This window comes from Pipistrellus hanaki (assembly GCF_964339955.1).
Source record: "Pipistrellus hanaki genome assembly, chromosome: 3".
NCBI classification, from domain to species: domain Eukaryota; kingdom Metazoa; phylum Chordata; class Mammalia; order Chiroptera; family Vespertilionidae; genus Pipistrellus; species Pipistrellus hanaki.
Genome location: NC_140505.1, coordinates 169,580,346 through 169,600,485, shown reverse-complemented (window position 1 = coordinate 169,600,485; position 20,140 = coordinate 169,580,346). Strand labels below are relative to the sequence as shown.

General features: G+C 41.5%; 1 protein-coding gene across 1 annotated transcript; it reads left to right on the top strand.

Moving 5' to 3' along the window:
- Positions 1 to 2,238: 2,238 nt before the first annotated feature.
- Positions 2,239 to 15,471, top strand: SLC2A3 (solute carrier family 2 member 3). The gene is made up of 10 exons (XM_084878022.1): positions 2,239 to 2,565; positions 4,463 to 4,555; positions 5,079 to 5,239; positions 7,028 to 7,268; positions 7,997 to 8,159; positions 8,461 to 8,648; positions 9,343 to 9,447; positions 10,284 to 10,385; positions 10,846 to 11,049; positions 13,087 to 15,471. The coding sequence occupies exons 1-10, from the start codon at positions 2,551 to 2,553 to the stop codon at positions 13,291 to 13,293; spliced, it is 1,479 nt and encodes a 492-aa protein (XP_084734148.1). The 5' UTR covers positions 2,239 to 2,550; the 3' UTR covers positions 13,294 to 15,471.
- The last annotated feature ends 4,669 nt before the right edge of the window (positions 15,472 to 20,140 follow it).

Genomic DNA, 20,140 nt, shown 5'->3' with positions numbered 1-20,140 from the left:
GCCTGTGGGTCCCAGGTTTGATTCCAGTCAAGGGCATGTACCTCGGTTGCAGGCTCTATTCCTAGTAGGGGCATGCAGGAAGCAGCCAATCAATGATTCTCATCATTGATGTTTCTCTCTCTCTTTCTCCTCTCTGAAATCAATAAAAAAAAAATTTTTTTTTTTAAGAGAATGACATTGTAAGACATATTAAAAAGCCAAAGATTTTTTAAAAAATGGAGGAAAGCCTATGGGAAAGAGGGCAGAGTGTTGGTCATACTGTTAGCTGCAAGGTCCAGCCATGAGCCTCGGGTAGCTGTTGAGTACTTTCACATGGCCAGTGGGATTAAGGAAGTGAATCACTAATTTTAAATTGAAGCAATTAAAAAATTTTCCCATTAAACACAGATTACTTGAACTATAGAAAACTTAAGTCTAAAATGGAGATGTTTTATAAATGTAGAATATACACTGAATTCTGAAGACTTGGCAGAAAAAATTAACTTAATTTTGCATTGATTACATGCTGAAATGACATTATTTTGAATATATTGAGTCAAGTGGAATAATTATTAAAATCAATTTCTTTTAAAAATCGTTTCTTTTAAAAATTTTAATGAGGCTACTAGAAAATTTAATATTAGATAATTTTACATAATTATATTTCTATTAGCGCTGCCAAAGGGGATATCCATTGTCCTTCACCTGCTAATTCAGTTGCTGTGGTAACTAAAGGGGCCTGTAGGCTCCATGTTTCCTGGAAAACAGGATAAGATGGGGGAGGGGAGGCGTACCCACAGGGGACATTTCCTTAGACCTGGAGTTTCACTGCTCCTCAGTTCTCTCCGCTTTAGAAAATATCCTGATTCCAGGAAAGGAGACAATGCGATTTGTTTCACGTCTAGTAGTTTCAGTTTGAATTCTAGGCCCTCAACCAACCCAAACCCCCAAAGGAATATACTTTTCCTTTGGTTTACCCAGAAAAACTATGCTTCCCTCAACTCACTCCCTCCCCCTTCCCCGCCCCGCCCCCAATACTTAAGAGGTTGCTGGGCTACAAAGAATGGGCATTAGGAATTTGACCAATGGTATTTATCTCCCCAACCCCCTCAAATCCCTGAAAGTATCTCGCACTTACCCAACCTTTAACCACTTGTTTGTTTTGCTTTGTTTACTCTCACACTGGAGCCTCTTCTTTCTCTGTTATCCTTCACCTTCCTCTCTTCACATTTTTATGGTTTTTTTTTTTTCCTACTGATGTGCTCATTTTTCTTGTATCGCTGAATACGTAATGAGATACTGATCTCACACTTGTCTTTCAAACAATCCAGTCCAGAATTAATAGGATATTGATCATTATCACCAGTTGTGTAAAAATCAATCAGTCTTGTCCCCTCCGTGCTCTTTCCCCCTTTTTTAAGTGGAAGAAGAAGGGAAACACTATAAACTCCTTAAGGGCCAGGACTCTTTTGTCCTGTATACTCACGAATCCCCAGTTCCTTGGAGAGTATCAGCAAATATCTGCTTAGCTGAATTTGATAATTGTCCTGTCACTACATGCTATAAACCTGAGGCCAGAGGCAAAGCTTGCAGATAGGGTAGAATTAAAAGTGGGTGTTTGGTGCATGCAATATTAAAGTGTTAGGATCCCCAAAAATATAAAAACAAAAACAATAACCACAAAACAAAACGAAAGGACTTTGGATCTTATCCTATAGGCAATTAATTTTCTCCTTCCTGCAGCTTAGGGCAGTAGACCCAGCTCCTGGATGCTCAGGTCTCCGTCCTATCTGGAGCAATTAAGCCAATTAGAGGATAGGTAGAGCCACAAACTGGCTCAGCTCTTCCCTCCCTTCTCTTCTCTCAGACTGTCCTTTCCTCCCCTTCAAGATTGCAGGCCCAATTAACAATCAAAGAGCAGCTGATAAATTCACAGGATCGTGAATTCTGCTTACACTCCTTCAAACAACCTTAACTCTCAGATAACACCCACTCCACTTGGCCTCACGTATACAGCACTTACACACATACAGGGGAAAAGGCGTTTTGTCTCCTGACAGATTGATTCTATTCTGAGCAGTTGTGGGAGCAAAACTAAAGTGAATTTGCCCTTCCCTGCAGGCTTTTCTGGTAGCATTTTGTCTGTGAAACTAAGATGCTATAGCTGCTTTAGAAAAGGGAAGGACGGCTATAAGACTTAGTGGGTATGGAAAAGGATGTGGGTTTTTTTTTTAAGTGGGCAGAGGGAGTTGCTGCCTAGGGTGAGGTCTGCATTCGATGTTACAAGATCACGAGATTATTTGGGGGCGGAGCGGGGGGCTTGGCTCCCTTCCTGGCTCCACCCTTTCCAGGATTATAAATTGGTGACTGGTGTGCACTTAGCACGGTAAGCGTGACTGTGAGGCTGAGGTGGAGAGCAATACTGAGGACCTGAAGAGAAACTTGCTGCCAGAGAAGGACATTTTGAAGGTTTTGTTGGCTGAAAAGGGTTCTCTGGAATCCCCCTCCAAGGGGTCTGTGGAATCCCCTCCAGATCTTTCTTGAAGATTCGAAGAGAATTAAATTAGAGCCATGGGGACACGGAAGGTAAGGATGACACAATTACCAGCTATTTTTGCATGTTTGGGGTACACTCTGAGAGGCAAACCGTAATGGTGATTGCTGTGTTCTATTTTATTCTGTCATCTAGCCATCTTCAGGCCCTCTCCCTTCTTCTCCAGCCTGCAGTGCTACGATTTCACCAGTTCTCTTTGATTTTCATGTCCTTTAAAGGATTTATTCCAGCTCCATCACCTTCCTGTCTCAGAGAAAGTCACCTGGAGAAGTTGTGTTTGTTCCTCAGGTTTATTTAGTATAATTACACTCTACTGAGGATGAGCCGATGGAGTGTACAGGGTATCAGCGGCTGCTCAGTTGTGTTGATTACAAGTGTGGGTGTAGGCATAATATGAGTATTTTCTCTGGTAGCATTCGGCCTTGAAAAGACCTGGGATTTGTTTGAAGGCCTGGTGTCCAGCCATCTGTTCTATGGCCTATGGAGTTTTCTGGGTACTAACGAGAGAGAATTTTCGTTGTTCTTCCTAGTGTGGTTATGATTGTAAGCACACGATACAGTTATATATTATTGTGTATTATGTATGCAGTATATTTAGGGAGAAAGGAATTTTCATTAAGGTAAACATTGAAAATAAAGGAAGATAAGATGAAAAATGTGAAGAAAAGGCACTCAATGATAGTATGATGGCGGGGGGGGGGGGGGCGGTAAGATTTTAACTAAGGGGAAAAGAATTCATCAGAAAGAGCTATGCAGTGGCAGGGGGCCCAGGAATCCTTATACCTAGTTGCCTGGGAGGCAAGGTCAGTTTGGGCAACTGAAATTCTCAGCCTGCCATTCTTGTCAGACTGGAGAGAGGAGTTTTGAAGAAATGGTTGGGGGATGTAGAGGATGGACTCAGGCATAGATATTGAGCTACTTTGAGGTGGAAATTTAAGATAATACCCACTTGAATTATTCCTGGGAAGCTGAGAGATGACTGAGTTGATTTCTGTCCCCTTCCCCCAAGAAATGTGTCATAATATTGGGTTGGGAGTGAGCTGTGCTCTCCCCCTGCTGGGTGGGGGATGGCAGTACAGTAAACTGGCAGGATTCCAAGTGGGGCCAGGATACAATGGGTATAGCAGATGCCATAGATTACCTGATCCGGGGAGAGATAAAGAGCAGCTCAGTGATAAAAGATATCTGCACCACCACCTCTCTGGGGCTTCTGTGGAATCTCAGTGAGACTGCACTGGATCTAGCTGTTTCCAAAATAATCTGATCTTAGGGATTCTAAATGTCTTTACCCATATCCTCCTAAATTCTTTCCATCCTCCTGGCACTGCTGTCTGCTTTGACCTGGGGCAATGTTTTAAATTCCAAACTTGGCTAATTCAGTTCCTCTTAACTTTTTACTTCCTAAATTTTCTTGCCTCCTTTCCCACGTTTACAATGCTTGTCCACATATTTCTTCACTGAAGATAAGGTCTCCAATTATAACCTGTTCTTTTGTGTTCCTAGTCATTACCTAAATCTCATTAAGTTTTTCTTTTTTTAATTTTTTTTATTTTTTTGTTTTTATTACAAACCCTTGTGTCGAGGGCTGACTTTCAATAGAAAGTTTTTCTTTTTAAAATATATATACATTTTCATTGATTTCAGAGAGGAAGGGAGAGGGAAAGAAAGAGATGGAAACATCAGTGATGAGAGAGAATCACTCATCGGCTGCCTCCTGCACGCCCCACACTGAGGATGGAGCCCACAACCTGGGCATGTGCCCCGACTGGGAATCGAACCTGTGATCCCTGGTTCATAGGCTCACACCAGCCAGGCTTGTTCTTCTTATACCACTCCTAGAACAAGCTATTGTAATACAACTCCTTAATTCATAAGAGGCAATTATCAAGAGTTTTAAGTATTGTTTCTCCCTCCCTTACCCACCCCCAGGTCACCGCACCTCTGATCTTTGCCATCACCATTGCTGCAATAGGCTCTTTCCAGTTTGGCTACAACACCGGAGTCATCAATGCCCCGGAGGTGGTGAGTACCAGGCAACTAGAGTTAGCATTTGTGAAAGGGAAATTACTTCTTTAAGTAGGGTTTCAAGAATTAAGAATGTCAGACAAACTTGAAATCTAGCTTAGTAGCTAAAACCAAGGAGGGAGAATACTATTAGTGAGGAAGTCTACTTGAGCCATTAAAACAAAGTTCATTTGCTCCCTATATCCTGCACGGTACCCATTCTTCCTCTCACCCTACAGCGATAAACTTCCTTCATTATCCCTTAGGGATTAATTACAAAGAAAAAAGAAGGCTCTGAGGAGAGGAGCCTTCGGGATTCTACATGGGATATTCACTGAATATCAGTACTACTACTACTACTGGGATTTTCAGAACAAATAATTCTTTTCAGAGAAACATTAACTCCAATCTGTTACCTCTTTTCCATTCCCATCTAGTTATTGCCTTGGTTCTCTACATATAAAGCAGCAGACCCCCCAATAGTCTCTTTTCTTATCCAACTGTAACAATCTGCCCTTCCACCAACCATTTTAATTCGCAGATCATAAAGGACTTTATCAATTACACTTTGGAAGAGCAGTTAGAAAACCTTCCCAGTGAGGTGTTGCTGACATCCCTCTGGTCCTTGTCTGTGGCTATCTTCTCCGTCGGTGGCATGATTGGATCCTTTTCCGTCGGACTCTTTGTCAACCGCTTTGGCAGGTATTGACCAGAAACTGGACAAGGAAGGGGGGCTATTTTGGGTGCACTGAGATGTATTGAGAATTAGGATGTGATGGTAATTACACATTTGAATGAGAGCACCTCAAATTCTGACCGAGGGAAACCTAGTCTAACTGGCACTGACTACTCTTGCTTCCACCCAACCATCCAAAGATGGGCCTTGGGAATGATTGGCTTTGCAGTCCAGTTTACACTAACTCTGTTTTCAAATAAAATTCATTGAAGTTTCTCGGCATGATACTTTATTTAAAAGGTCAGTTGTTTGCTTTTCTTTAAAAATTTGGGGATTTTATGCAAATATCTTCATTATTTTACACAGCATTATAAGGAGGAAATATTTTATAATCTTAGTCTTTGGCAAATAACTAAATCATGGCCAAATAACTAACCTAAAATGTGTGGGGGTTTTTTACTGAAAAAAGAAAGAAAAGAAAAAGAAAATTCTGTCTTCTCAACCTATGCTGGCTTAATAAAATAAATGTCTTAGAGGGTAGAATATTTTCAATAATAACTAGTAAAAAGACCATTTAGTTTTAAAGCTAACACCTTAATTTTAATGGAGAAAGGGGAAGACAAGCCCTTCTCACCCAGAACAGGTAATCCAATTCCAACCAGCAGCTACCAGGGGTCCTCAAACTTTTTAAAGTGGGGGCCAGATCACGGTCCCTCAGAGAGCTGGAGGGCCGGACTATATGAACTACTAATTCCTACTGTAACACCTCGGCTGCGCTCACTGCCCAAAAAACCTGGCCGGCCGGATCAGACTCCTCTGCGGGCCGCATGTGGCCCCCCCGGGCCGTAGATACCTTAAGGGCAAGTTTACATGTAAACAAGTTTGCTTCTCAATTCCCAGAGCAGGAAAAAAAACAAGGTTTAAAATTATTAGATTTTAAAATTTATTCTTAGAAGTGTAAAAGTTTATTAATTAAAAAAAACAAAAAAACAAAAAAAGGAGATTGAAAAACCTGATGAACAATAATAGCTGTTGATTGTAGTAGAGTCGGCGATATGGGAGGGGAGTGGACTGACTGTTCTCAGGGAAAGGGGGAGTGGTGGATGCGGGAAGAGACTGAACATAAACTGCACCTATGGATGAGGACAATGGGGGGTGGGGAGGGGGCGGAGGGTGGAGTGGGAACCTGGTGGAGCGGGGAAGAAATGAGGAACCTTTGTAATAGGAACAATGAAGATTGAGTTAAAAAAAAAAACACACCATTTAGTTGGCTGATTAGATATTCTGGAAACATAAATGGAATGCAAGTTTGTTTTTGTTTTTAAGTATGTTTTTATTGATTTCAGAGAGAGGGAGAGAAAAATGAAAACATCAATGATGAGAGAAAATCATCCATTGGCTGCCTCCTGCATGCCCCCTACTGGGGATTCAGCCTGAAACCTGGGCATGTATCCTGACCAGGAATTGAACTGTGTCCTGGTTCATTTGTCAGTGCTCAACCACTGAGCCACACTGGCCTGGCCAAATTCAAGGGTGGTTTTTTTTGTGTGTCTGTGTGTGTTTTTGTGTGTTTTGTTTTTTGTTTTTTTTAGAAGAGTATAGGGCCATACTCTTTTTCTTTTTAAATATATTTTATTGATTTTTTTACAGAGAGGAAGGGAGAGGGGTAGTGAGTTAAAAACATTGATGAGAGAGAAACATTGACCAGCTGCCTCCTTTTTTAAAGATGTTTGATCTTGGGAAATCGAATAATAAGGAAAGAAGGGGAAAGTTGGGATTGTTTTTGCTAACTTGTTTTTATTTAAATTTTTCAGGCGCAATTCAATGCTTATTGTCAATCTATTGGCTATCACTGGTGGCTGCCTTATGGGATTCTGCAAAATAGCGGAGTCAGTTGCAATGCTGATCCTGGGCCGGTTGATAATTGGCCTCTTCTGCGGACTCTGCACAGGTTTTGTGCCCATGTACATCGGAGAGATATCTCCTACTGCCCTGCGGGGAGCCTTTGGCACTCTGAACCAGCTGGGCATCGTTATCGGGATTCTGGTAGCCCAGGTACGCTAGAACTTAACGAATGTTAGTTTTAAGACTCATTAAGAGTTAACATAGCCCTGGCAGGTGTGACTCACTTGGTTGGGCATTGTCCTGTGCACCAGAAAGGTTGCTGGTTTGGTTCCTTGCCAGGTCATATGCCCGAGTTGTGGGCTCCATCCCCAGTAGGGGGTGTACAGGAGGCAGCTCTTACATCAATGTTTCTCTCTCCTCTAAAAATGAAATTTTTAGAGGTGGGATGAGGGCATGCGACGGGGAAGGGGAGGCTGGGGGAAGGAGATATATGTACTAATATGTGTAATACTTTAAACAAAACAAAATGTTTAATGAAATTTTTAAAAAGTTTTAATAGCCTGGTTGGAGTGGTTGAGCATCGACCTATGAACCAGAAAATCATGGGTTTGATTCCTGGTCAGAGTACCCGCCCAGGTTGGGGGCTCAGTCGCCCTGTAGGGGGGCATGCAGTAGGAGGCCTATTGATGATTCCTTCTCAATCTCCCTCTCCCTTCCTCTCTTAAACCAATAAAAATATTTAAAAGAGTTAAAAGGTAAAGTACTCAAAAGAATGGCACATACTTAATTTTATGTAGGTTTCAGATATTATAGCTCACAGCTGAAAAAGCAGCAGGATAGTAAAAGAATGGATAATTTCCTGAATTTTTTATTTGTTTCATTTAATTTGTGGCATATTAAATATGGGGTTTATAGTGTTACCTTTGTCTGGTTTCTAGATCTTTGGTCTGAAAATCATCTTGGGAACTGAAGAACTTTGGCCCGTGCTGTTGGGCTTCACCATCCTGCCATCTTTCCTACAAATCGTAGCCCTTCCATTTTGCCCAGAAAGTCCTAGATTCTTGCTGATTAACAAAAAGGAAGAGGATAGTGCTAGAAAGGGTGAGTATCCATCACACATTTACTGTAAGAATTGTAGGGTTGTGGTTTGTTTTAGGGGGAGAATATTGGCTCTATTTTTGTTACCTTCTTTCCCTACCCCTCAGAATCAAGTGAAGAGTTTCCTAATTACTACTAAGTTAGGAACTTTTAACCCCTAGAATGAGGTGAGGAGGTAAATTAAAACAAAGATGCTGATTGATTAGACATGTCTAGGGCTCATCGTGTGTGGCTTCTCCCCAGTTGACTTACGGATTTGGGATATCACCTTACCTTTATCCTTTCCTCTTGTTCTCGTCACCAGTCCTCCAGCGGTTGTGGGGCACCCAAGACGTGGCTCAGGACATCCAGGAGATGAAAGATGAGAGTGTTAGGATGTCACAAGAAAAGCAAGCCACTGTGCTGGAGCTCTTCAGATCACCGAGCTACCAACAGCCCATCATGATATCCATCATGCTCCAGCTCTCTCAGCAACTTTCTGGAATCAATGCTGTGAGTATTAACTTTTTGTGTCCAAGATATCATCTTCAATATTTCACTTAAAACACCTACCTGCATAGCCCCTCACATGTTTGACATATAGCAGCTACTCAGAAAGTGTTGACTATTCAAGTTTTGATTTGGTTTTGGTTTTGTTTTTTGGGTTTTTTTTTGTTTTTTTAATATATATTTTATTGATTTTTTACAGAGAGGAAAGGAGAGGGACAGAGAGCTAGAAATGTCGATGAGAGAGAAACATCGACCAGCTGTCTCTCACATGCCCCCCACCGGGGATGTGCCCGCAACCAATGCACATGCCCCCGATCAGAATCGAACCCAGGACCCTCCAGTCCGCAGACCGACGCTCCACCACTGAGCCAAACCGGTTTCGGCTGGTTTTGGTTTTATTAAATTTATATTTATAGTACATGTTTTCCATGTGGAAAAATGAGAAAGTAAATAAAAATGAATTTTTATACTTTGCCTTAGAACAGATGGTTAGTTTTTGTATTCTGCTAGGCTTTTTCCTCTATATAAGGGAACACAGATATTTTTTTTTTTTTTTTTTTTTTTGACCACTCGTTTTTTATTTCCAGCCCTCTCTAACTCTAATCTATCTTATACACTGTCATCAGTGACAACGTAGGCCATACAACCAAAGTAGTTATCTGAGCATTTATATGCCTTGGCTTTTGTTTCCTTGTAGGTGTTCTATTACTCAACAGGAATCTTCAAAGATGCTGGTGTTCGGGAGCCGATCTATGCCACCATTGGTGCTGGGGTAGTTAATACCATCTTCACTGTAGTGTCTGTAAGTTGCATAGTTTGATAATTTTTGGGAGCCGGGGGTTAGTGGGGAGAGGAATTCTTGCTAAGGATGTTCAAAGATAGGTTGTGAGTACTTCCACCTCCCTACCATTATTATTTTAAAAAATATATATTTTATTGATTTTACACAGAGAGGAATTGAGAGGGATAGAGAGTTAGAGAGAGACACATTGACCAGTTGCCTCTTGCACACCCCCCGCTGGGGATGTGCCCACAACCAAGGTATGTGCCCTTGACTGGAATCGAACCTGAGACCTTTCAGTCCACAGGCCGACGCTCTATCCACTGAGCCAAACCGGTTTTGGCATACCATTATTATTTTTTATTGACTTTAGAGAGAGAGAGAGAAGGGAGAAAGAGAGTTAGAAACATAGGTAAGAGAGAGAAACATGGATCTGCTGCCTCCTACATGTCCTCCACAGGGGATAGAGCCCCCAACCTGGGCATGTGTCCTGATTGGGAATCAAACCGGTGACTGCCTGATGTATGGGTCATTGCTCAACCACTGAGCCACACCGGCGGGGCTCCCTGTCATTATTTAAATTTTCTGTTGTTTAATTTCTCTTTGGTGGGGTGCTGGGTGGGGGAAAATAATGAATGACAGGTATAAGTAGTTTTCACTTTTTTCAAACAAATATAGAATGGATGGAGAGGGGGAGGTTATAGAAAGGGTTATACAGGATATATTAAATTTGGAACTGGAAAAGAGGAAGTGTGACTGTAGCAAGTACTCTGCTATTGTTAAGGCAGATTCAGGTAGCTTATACAGTGTTTTCATGAAAAGGAAATCAGAAGTGTCATGTTATATTCTTCCTTTAGCTGTTTCTGGTGGAAAGGGCAGGAAGGAGGACTCTGCATATGATTGGCCTTGGAGGAATGGCTTGTTGTTCCATCCTGATGACTATTTCCATGTTACTAAAGGTGAGTGTTCTCTGAGTGAAGAAAAGGGAGGTGGGGGAGGGAGAGGTTATGTTGACTCTGGGATAGCAGCGAATAGTTGAGGCTGGAGGCTGATAAAGTCCAATTTGGGAGAAGCAGCATGCCCAGAGTTTTAAGAAAAGTAGATCACCACCGATAGGTAATTAAGTTGCTATAACCCTTACATCTGTGTAACATGTAGCTTATAAAATACATTATGCAATTTAATTCTGAAAGTAATTTTGAAGCTATTTCCTTTTACAATTGATAAAATGATCTCAGTAAAAATGATAAATGTGTGATTATATAAGCTGGGTTTCAAAAACCTCAAATTTTTATTCCATTATACCCCAGGACAAAAAGAGGCTTTTCAGTGTCCATCAGTGCTCATCTCTGGGAAGCTAGATCCTGCCTTACGGTGCCGTCTTTGATATTAACTTTCCTCTGTTCCTTCCTCACGTAGGATTCGTATAGCTGGATGAGCTTTGTGTGCATTGCGGCCATCTTGGTGTTCGTGGCCTTCTTTGAGATTGGCCCAGGCCCCATTCCCTGGTTTATTGTGGCCGAACTCTTCAGCCAGGGACCCCGCCCGTCTGCAATGGCGGTGGCTGGCTGTTCCAACTGGACCTCCAACTTTTTGGTCGGACTGCTCTTCCCTTCAGCTGCAGTAAGTAAATTAAAGCACAACTCACCTTGAAATCAACCCACATGAGCCATTTTACAATATGAATGAAGGATTATATCTCAAGGGCTTTAAACCAGGTCTCCCTCCCCCCATTTCTTTTTATTTTTTTTATTTTTATTGATTTTTCACAGAGAGGAAGCTAGAGAGGGATAGAGAGTTAGAACATCAATGAGAGAGAAACATCCATCAGCTAGCTGCCTCTTGCACACCCCCTACTAGGGATGTGCCTGTAACCAAGGTATTCATGTCCTTGACTGGAATCAAACCCAGGACCTTTCAGTCCGCAGGCAGATGCTCTATCCACTGAGCCAAACCGGTTTCGGCTCCCTCCCCCCATTTCTAATGATATATTAAAAAAAAAAGAAGGAATGAAAGCAGAAAAGACTAAAGTAGGAGCATAAAACTGGGAACTTTTAAAAGGCCACGTAATGTTCCTTATTATCCATAAATGAGTGAGATCATGTGGTGTTTTTCTTTCATTGACTGGCTTATTTCACTCAACATAATGTTCTCCAATTATAAACTGATGAACAAAAAGATAGATACAGAGACAGTAAAAGAAACAAACAGACTGTCCAATTACAGCGGGGAGGGGAGGGAGATCTGGGGAAGATAAGAGATCAACCAAAGGACTTGTATGCATGCATATAAGCATAACCAATGGATGAAAAACTCTGGAGAGGGAGGGCATGTATGGGAGTAGGGGGGTGGGGATTGGTAAGATATGTACACTTATAATACCTTAATAAAAAAAAAATGAGGGGGAAAAAAATCAGTACTGGCTTACAACACTGAGGTGCAGTAGAATGCAGGGAACTGTCCTGATTTGGGCCAAACATACCAACAGAGAATGTGAATAACCTTCACTACTGCAAATTTTATTTTATTTTTTTCATCTTTAGGAAACTAATATTTTTCTTTTTTCCTCACTTGATTTTACCTTTTTAATTATAAAATTTTTATTTTCAATCATATTTTTATTACTACTATTTTACTTATTTTTTTTTAAGTGGTATTTTTGCCCTAACCTGTTTGGCTCAGTGGATAGAGCATTGGCCTGCGGACTCAAGGGTCCCAGGTTCAATTCCAGTCAAGGGCATGTACTTTGGTTATGGGCACATCCCCAGTGGGGGTATGCTGGAGGCAGCTGATTGATGTTTCTCTCTCATCGATGTTCCTCTCTATCCCTCCCCTTTCCTCTCTGTAAAAAATCAATAAAATATATATGTATTTTTTTTAAAATAAATAAATAAATAACAACTAAAAGGCCACATAGCCAAAACCGGTTTGACTCAGTGGATAGAGTGTCAGCCTGTGGACTGAAGGGTCCCAGGTTCGATTCTGGTCAAGGGCATGTACCTTGGTTGTGGGCACATCTCCAGTGGGGGTTGTGCAGGAGGCAGCTGATTGATGTTTCTGACTCTTATCTTTCTCCCTTCCTTTGTAAAAAAAAAAAATCAATAAAATATATATTTTTTAAATAAAATAAAATAAAAGGCCACTGGTCTGAAATGATAGTACTAAGCCAAGCTTCAAAGGATTTCAAACTAATTCTTAAAATCCATCATTTGAATTAGCATTTTGGCTTCATGATCTTAAAGGCTCACCAAGCATAGGATGTTAATGAAAGAAGTGGATTCTATTATAAAATGACCTGGAGCTGATTTGGATAAAGGAATCTGTAATGGGCATCTACAGTCATTTCTTATTTCTGTGAGTCTTTCATAAGCCTACTTTTTAACAGTGATAACTGAAAATCCTAAAATACTCAGTAGGTATTTGGAAGCAGCTAATTTCAAAGAACAAAAAAGGAGTGACACAAAGCTGCAGAGAAATATAGTAAGTTAGCAGTGGGGTTCATCTGTGAATCTCAGAAGAAACCTTAACTGTTTTTCATAAACAATGAAAGGGTTATGGCTTGAAGCCTATTGGAAATATGGATGTGAGAAAACAAGTTTGCCAGTGACCAGATTTTTATACCAACATTCCTCCTCTTTTTTTTTTCTTCGCCTTTTGTAGTACTATTTAGGACCCTACGTGTTTATTATCTTCACCGGCTTCCTCGTGCTCTTCTTAGTCTTCACCTTCTTTAAAGTCCCTGAGACCCGCGGCAGGACTTTTGAGGAAATCACACGAGGCTTTGAAGGGCAGGCGCACATGGCTGGCAGAGCTGAGAAAGCCGTCGAGATGAACAGCATGCAGCCCGACAAGGACACCAACGCCTAAGCCGCGCATCCTTCCCAGCTCCCTCCCAACATAAAAGTAACCTCTCCCTGAATGGGGAGAGACCTCATCAGGTTGTAACCCGGGACTGTTTCTGAATGCTGCTACTTGATTCTTTTCTCATCCCCACACTCCATGAGCACTCAGAGGACCCCAGTGCTGGGGTTAGTTGTAGCTTCAGTGGCTTTTTAAACATTTTATTTCTTGGACATTCTCTTCTGTTTGGAAGAGACCTTCATTTCAGGAGGGGTTGGCTGCGTGGCATTTGACAACTTTGCCAGCTCTCCCTCCTTTAAGTTCTAATATTGCTCCACGAGGGCATGCAGGGGAGAAAGCGTTCCCAACCTCAGACTCACCAGGAAGCAGATAGACGTGAGAGTGTGGAGGCAGAGAGGAATTACATAAGAGCACCTTCCTCACTTCCATACAGCTCTGCTGAGCAAATTAATTTGAGTTTTATTTATTTCACCTTCTGGTTTTATTGCATAAATATTTATTTTTTTAAGTGTAATTTTACCAAATAATGAAAACATAAGGAAATTGAGGTTAGAGGGGAGGTACTTAAAGAGTTTATAGGGTGGAAGATTTGATACTGAAGAAGTTTATAGTTTAATAAGGGAAGATTTACACAGAGATGTACTGCGTTATTGGAAGGTATATGATGAGGTGTGTGAGGTTTGCAGATTGCCTCTTAACAATTTCTGTCCTTCAGATGGAAATTCTCAAGTTCAATTTCTCAGAAAAGTCATGTGCCTGTGTAAAGAAGCTACTGGTTTTCTTTGGAATGTTTTTCTTTGTTTAAGATTATATGTAGTATTACTTGAAATCTAGGATTATTACTAAGGTGGGCATTGTAGTTAATGGTGGTTGATGGGTTCTGATTTTGGATGGAGTCCAGGGAAGGGAAGGTTGTTTGTAGAAATCAATCATCTTCCTCTCATAGTGGACTCACTTTTTTTTTTTTTTTTTTTTTTTTTTTAAGTGCTCCTGCCATTTATCTGGTGGGAGAGCTACCTAAAAATTGGTTCTTGGTAAAGGTTTGGTTTTTCTGTATTTTGTTCTTGAGGAATTTTAGATATTTAGATTTTTTTATTATTATTATTTTGTTTTAAGCCATAGCTTTAAAAGAATTCAGAGGAGAGTGTTCATAGCTAACTTGGAATTTGTAATCTCAGCATTGGGAGAGGATTTTTCCTGAAGGACTGTTACCTAGTTGAAATATGTTACTGCGTTAGGGTCAGCCCATGCCTGTTTTTGTCTGTTTCCATGTCAAGTTACTCTTGTTATCATGTTACCATAGTATTATGTCAGGTGCCCTCAGGGCACTTGAGTCTTTCCCGTAGACCACATTTGAGATGGTATGAGTAAAGGTGCAGTGTTGCCACACTTGAGAGAGTATGAATGTATGTGCGCTGTCACTTTGCTCTGGGTGGAAGTTGTTTACTGGTAACTTGTTTCCTCTGTGTTTCTCCAGCCCCCTTTTGGATGGAATGTGTTCAAGTTTATCCCTGGGTACATAAGTAGCACTGCCTCTGCTGGGTGGAATTCGCATCTTTGGCTTTCTTCCTAACAACTCTGCCTCACTCTAGACTCAGACATTGGGAGCAGGAGAGTGTAAATGAGGACATGTGGCCTCCTAAGGGAGCTAGAAGGAAGTCATGGTGGGAAAGGAGGCATTCTTTTCAAGGGGATGAGATATACACTAAGACTTGTAAATCTGGAAAGTTTCAAAGAGTTAGATGAGATGAAGGTATTTACACTTGCCATAGGTCACAGACACCTCCACTATCTAGTTCCCTGTATTTTTATAAATGGTGACACCCCCCCTCTATTCCCTTTTCCATATGTTGCTTGACCTCCTGACCTCCCATCCCCTCCTTGGTGCTTATACATTTGAGGCCCTTCAGCCAAATCCTTGCCTATGACAATATTTAGTTCTCGGTTCTTACCATTCCCTCTGGTCGTTGAGCCTTTGGATAAAAACTCAGAGCTGTGGCGTGGGGCTTTGTGGGGACAGGTGACTTTCCTCCAACTGCACCTCCACTTCTGGCTCCTCAAAACCATGGGTGGCAGTAAAAGTTTTCCCATTTCTCACTGACCAGATTGTGAATATTTCCAAATAGGTTTTATATTATTAATGTTACTGTGGTTCTTCGTTTTGAAATAAAAATTCTGAATGTACATGTTGGGTGTTTTTGTTTTGTTTTGTTTTTGTCCTTCCTCAACAAAATTCACTTTAAATTCTAGTGTGGCCATTCAGTACTGTAACCTTGCAAGACAGTCTTGAACATATGAAAATAGTGTCCCTTGTTTGTTATGCACATAAAATTAAAATGTCTTAGTGCATTACTTTGCATAGTAAAATTATGTCGCTTTCTTTCCTCAGTGAGAATTTTGTTTTTCTCTTTTATGTTCTTTCCTACTTCATTTCTCCATCAGTCTTTGATCATTAAAATTCATCCTGCACTGATGTTAGGGCATCCATATGATATATATTGTATAACACTATCCACCTTAAAATCCTCCAGTAGATTTCAGTCAACTTTAGAAAAAAAAAACTTGCACCCCATAGTGGGTACAACCACTCCAATGCAAAGTCCCGGCTGCATTTCCTAGGATTAGCTCCAAATTAGATAAGAAAATGCCTCACTCACTACAGCACCATTAACACCTCCATGCCTTCACACTATGGCACTCTGTTAGACAGAATGAAAAAATGAACTGCCCCTGACTGTCTGGAAAAAGCCTCAGTGAGTATACCATCCTATATAATAAAAGGCTAATATGCAAATTGACTGAATAGCAGAAAGATCAATTGCTGTGATGCACACTGACCACCAGGGGGCAGACACTCAACACAGGAGCCCTGGTGTTCAGTGCACCAGAAGCCAGGCTCATGGCTGGTGAACACAGTGGTGGTGGTAGGAGACTTCCCACCTCCATGGCAGACATACCCTAAGGGCTCCCACTCCTGAGAGGGCATGGGTGGGGCTGAGGGAATCCCCTGAGTGCTTGAATTTCGTGCACCTCTAGTATTCTTCATAACTGTTTTCTTCACTCCCTTTTCCCACCTTTGCTTCCTTATAGTTCATTCTTTAGGTAACCAGAGACAGCTTTTCAGATCATGAGAGAGAGAAACCAAGATGGTGGCATAGGTAAACACCAGAACTTGCTGGCTAGCACAATCACTTTAGAACTACAACTAAAAGACAAAACCACAGGAAGGCTGGCTAAAGTGGAAATTCTCCAACTAGAAGGGAAGAAAAAAGCACATTGAGAATCAGAGGAGCTGCAGAAGTGAAGTGCAGAGATACAGAGCCATATGCACGGAGAGGGCTGGTAACTGAGTACGCAGCTGACTTTTTCAATCTGAAGGGAGACACAAGCTCCCGACTGCTCTGAACTCCAGTTCCAGGTGAGATTCTGGGGACCCAGATTCATATGGGGAAAAACTGGACTGTCTGGCACTGGGCAGAACTCGAGGGCGGCTTTCTCTCAGAAGTGCTTGCAGTGATTACCAAGGGACACTAGACCTGGGGGCCTCTTAGGGCAGGGCTGATGGAAAGCCATTGCTGTTTGCTCCACCTGAGACTCAGCCTCATCCAAGCTGTGTGCAGAGGCTTTTGCATATGAATGGCCTGGTTCTTTGAAAACTAAAATTAACAAATGGCAGCTGAGTCAGAGAGACTCAGAACACCCAAAAGAAGGCCCAAGGCCCCACAGCAGCTTGCATTGCTTCACAGCTGGGCCTCATCTGGGAACCTCCAAAACCCAAACAAGAGGAATCTGCAGATCTCTCCATAGCTCCTGCTGGGTGGCCTCAGGCAGAGGCTAAATTAGCACCTCCTTGGAGATCCAAGAGCCAGTGTACCCAGGGATCAGAGTGGGACTATCCAAATTATAACTCCTCAGATCTATAAGGAACACACTCAGGGCAGACTCAGTGAGCACTGAGTGTCTTGAAACAAGCCCCACTGAATCAAGTCTTGCCTTATAAGGGTGTCTGCAGCACAGAAGTTCTCCCATTGTACACACAGCTGATCCTCACAGCCAATTGGCATGGAGGTCAATTCCTCCCAGTAATAATAAAAACAATCAAGGCTTAACTACAATAAGACTGTGCACACAGCTCATTAAGGGGTACACTATGAGTGCCCACCTCTGGTAACTGGGGAGGCTGAGCCATTGGGCCCTATAGGACACCTAGCACACAAAGCTACTCTATCAACTCAGGGAAGCAGCAAAAATGCAGAGGCAAAGAAACAGGTCACAAATGAAAGGAATGGAGGACAGCAAATGATTGGATTTAGAGTTCATAACCATAATTATAAGGTTTTTCAAGAATTTTCTAGAAAAGGGTGATAAATTTAGTGAGACCCTCGAGGATATGAAAAAGGACCAACTAGAAATTAAGCATACACTGACTGAAATAAAAAATATTATACAGAGATCTAACAGCAGACAGAGGATCACAAGAATCTAGTGAAAGGTTTGAAATACAAAGAAGCAAAAAACACTCAACCGGAAAGGAAAAAATCCAAAAATATGAAGATAGTGTAAGGAGCCTCTGAGACAACCTCAAGCATATCAACATCCGAATTATGGGGGTTCCAGAAGAAGAGAGAGAGCAAGATACTAAAAACCTATTTGAAGAAATAATGACAGAAAACTTTCCCCACTTGCTGAAAGAAATAGACTTACAAGTCCGGAAGCACACAGAACCCCAAACAAAAGGAATCCAAACAAGACCACACCAAGACACATCATAACTAAAATGCCAAGAGCAAAAGACAAAGAATCTTGAAAGCAGCAAAAGAAAAACAGTTACCTACTAGGGAGCACCATATGACTGTCAGCTGATTTCTCAACAGAAACTATACAGGCCAGATGGGAATGGCAAGAAATATTCAGTGATGAATAGCAAGAACCTACAACCAAGATTACCTAGCAAAGTTATTCAGAATTGAAGAGCAGATACAGAGCTTCACATATAAGGAAAAGCTAAAGGAGTTCACCACCACCAAACCAGTATTATATGAAATGCTGAAAAGTATTCTTTAAGAAGAGAAAGAAGAAAAAGGTAAAGATAAAAATTATGAACAACAAATACATGTCTATCAATAAGTGAATCTAAAAATCAAGTGAATAAAAAATCTGATGAACAGAATAATCTGGTGAATATAATAGAATGAGGGGCATAGAAAGGGAGTGGATTTACAATCCTGAGCGGGGTGGGGGTGGGGGGGGAGCGTGTGGAGGGTGTGGGAAGAGACTGGATAAAAATCGTACACCTATGGATGAGGAGGGTAAGGGCATGGGGTGGGGTGGGAACCCGGTGGAGAGAAGGTATGGGAGGGAAATGGGGGGAGAGGATCAACTGTAATAATCTGAACAATAAAGATTTTAAAAATAATAATAAAAAATAAAAATCAGATCATGCCCTAGCTGTTTTGGCTCAATGGCCTGTAGACCAAAGGGTCCCAGGTTCAATTCTGGTCAAGGCCACATGCTCGGGGTTTCGGGGTCTATCCCCAATAGAGGACATGAAGGAGGCAGCCAATCAATGATTCTCATCATTGATGTTTCTCTCTTCCCCTCTTCCTTCCTCTCTGAAATAAATATAAATATATTTAAAAAAAAAAAAATCGGATCATGTCACTCCCTGCCTAAAGCCTTCCAATTACATCTTATCACACTTAAAATAGTATCCAGACTCCTTTACTGTGACCTTTATATTGGGTGACTATATAAGTCCCAGTTTACTCCTATTACCCTGGTGTAACTTTTAGTATATTCCTTTCATGCATTCTCAAAACAACCTGACAACTGTGGTTACCTACAAGGTTTGCTATGTCAACCTCATTTCTTGTTGCTCTCCTTGTTCACTGAAGTCTAGACCCATTGATCTTTCTAGTTCTCATGCACATCAAATTCATTATCACTTAGGTATTTATACTTATCCCTTTTTGCTTGGAATATTCTGCCTCAAAATTTTGCATGGTTGCCGAAATCGGTTTGGCTCAGTGGATAGAGCGGGACTCAGGGGTTCCAGGTACAATTCCAGTCAAGGGCATGTACCTTGGTTGCAGGCACATCCCCAGTAGGGGTTGTGCAGGAGGCAGCTGACCGATCTTTCTCTCTCATTGATGTTTCTAACTCTCTATCCTCCCGTCCTCTCTGTAAAAAATCAATAAAAATATGCCGAAGCCAGTTTGGCTCAGTGGAAGAGCGTCGGCCTGGGGACTGAAGGGTCCCGGGTTCGATTCCGGTCAAGGGCATGTACATTGGTTGCTGGCACATCCCTAGTGGGGGTTGTGCAGGGGGCAGCTGGTCGATGTTTCTCTCTCATCAACGTTTCTAACTCTCTATCCCTCTCAATTCCTCTCTGTGTAAAATCAATAAAATTGATTTTTAAAAAATAAAAGAATTATTTAAAAAATCAATAAAAATATATTTTTTAAAAAAATTGCATGGCTGTCTATCTTGTGAGGTCTTAGTTAACACCACCTCTGTGTGACATAAGCTCCATAAAAGCAAGTACCTTATCTGCATTGTTCATGCCTAGAACACTGCCTGACATATAATTGATGTTTATTAAGTGTATCAGTCTGGCTCCTATTTGAAAAACAGAATTACACATTGATTTAAACATGGAATGTTTACTATAAAAAAAATCAAGCTAACCCTGGCTGGTTTGGCTTAGTGGATAGAGTGTTGGCCTGTGGATTGAAGGGTCCCGGATTTCGATTCCGGGCCTTGGTTGCAGCACGATCCCCAGTAGGGGGCGTGCAGGAGGCAGGAGGCAGCCAAACAACCATGGTCTCTCATCATTGATGCTTCTCCCTCTTCC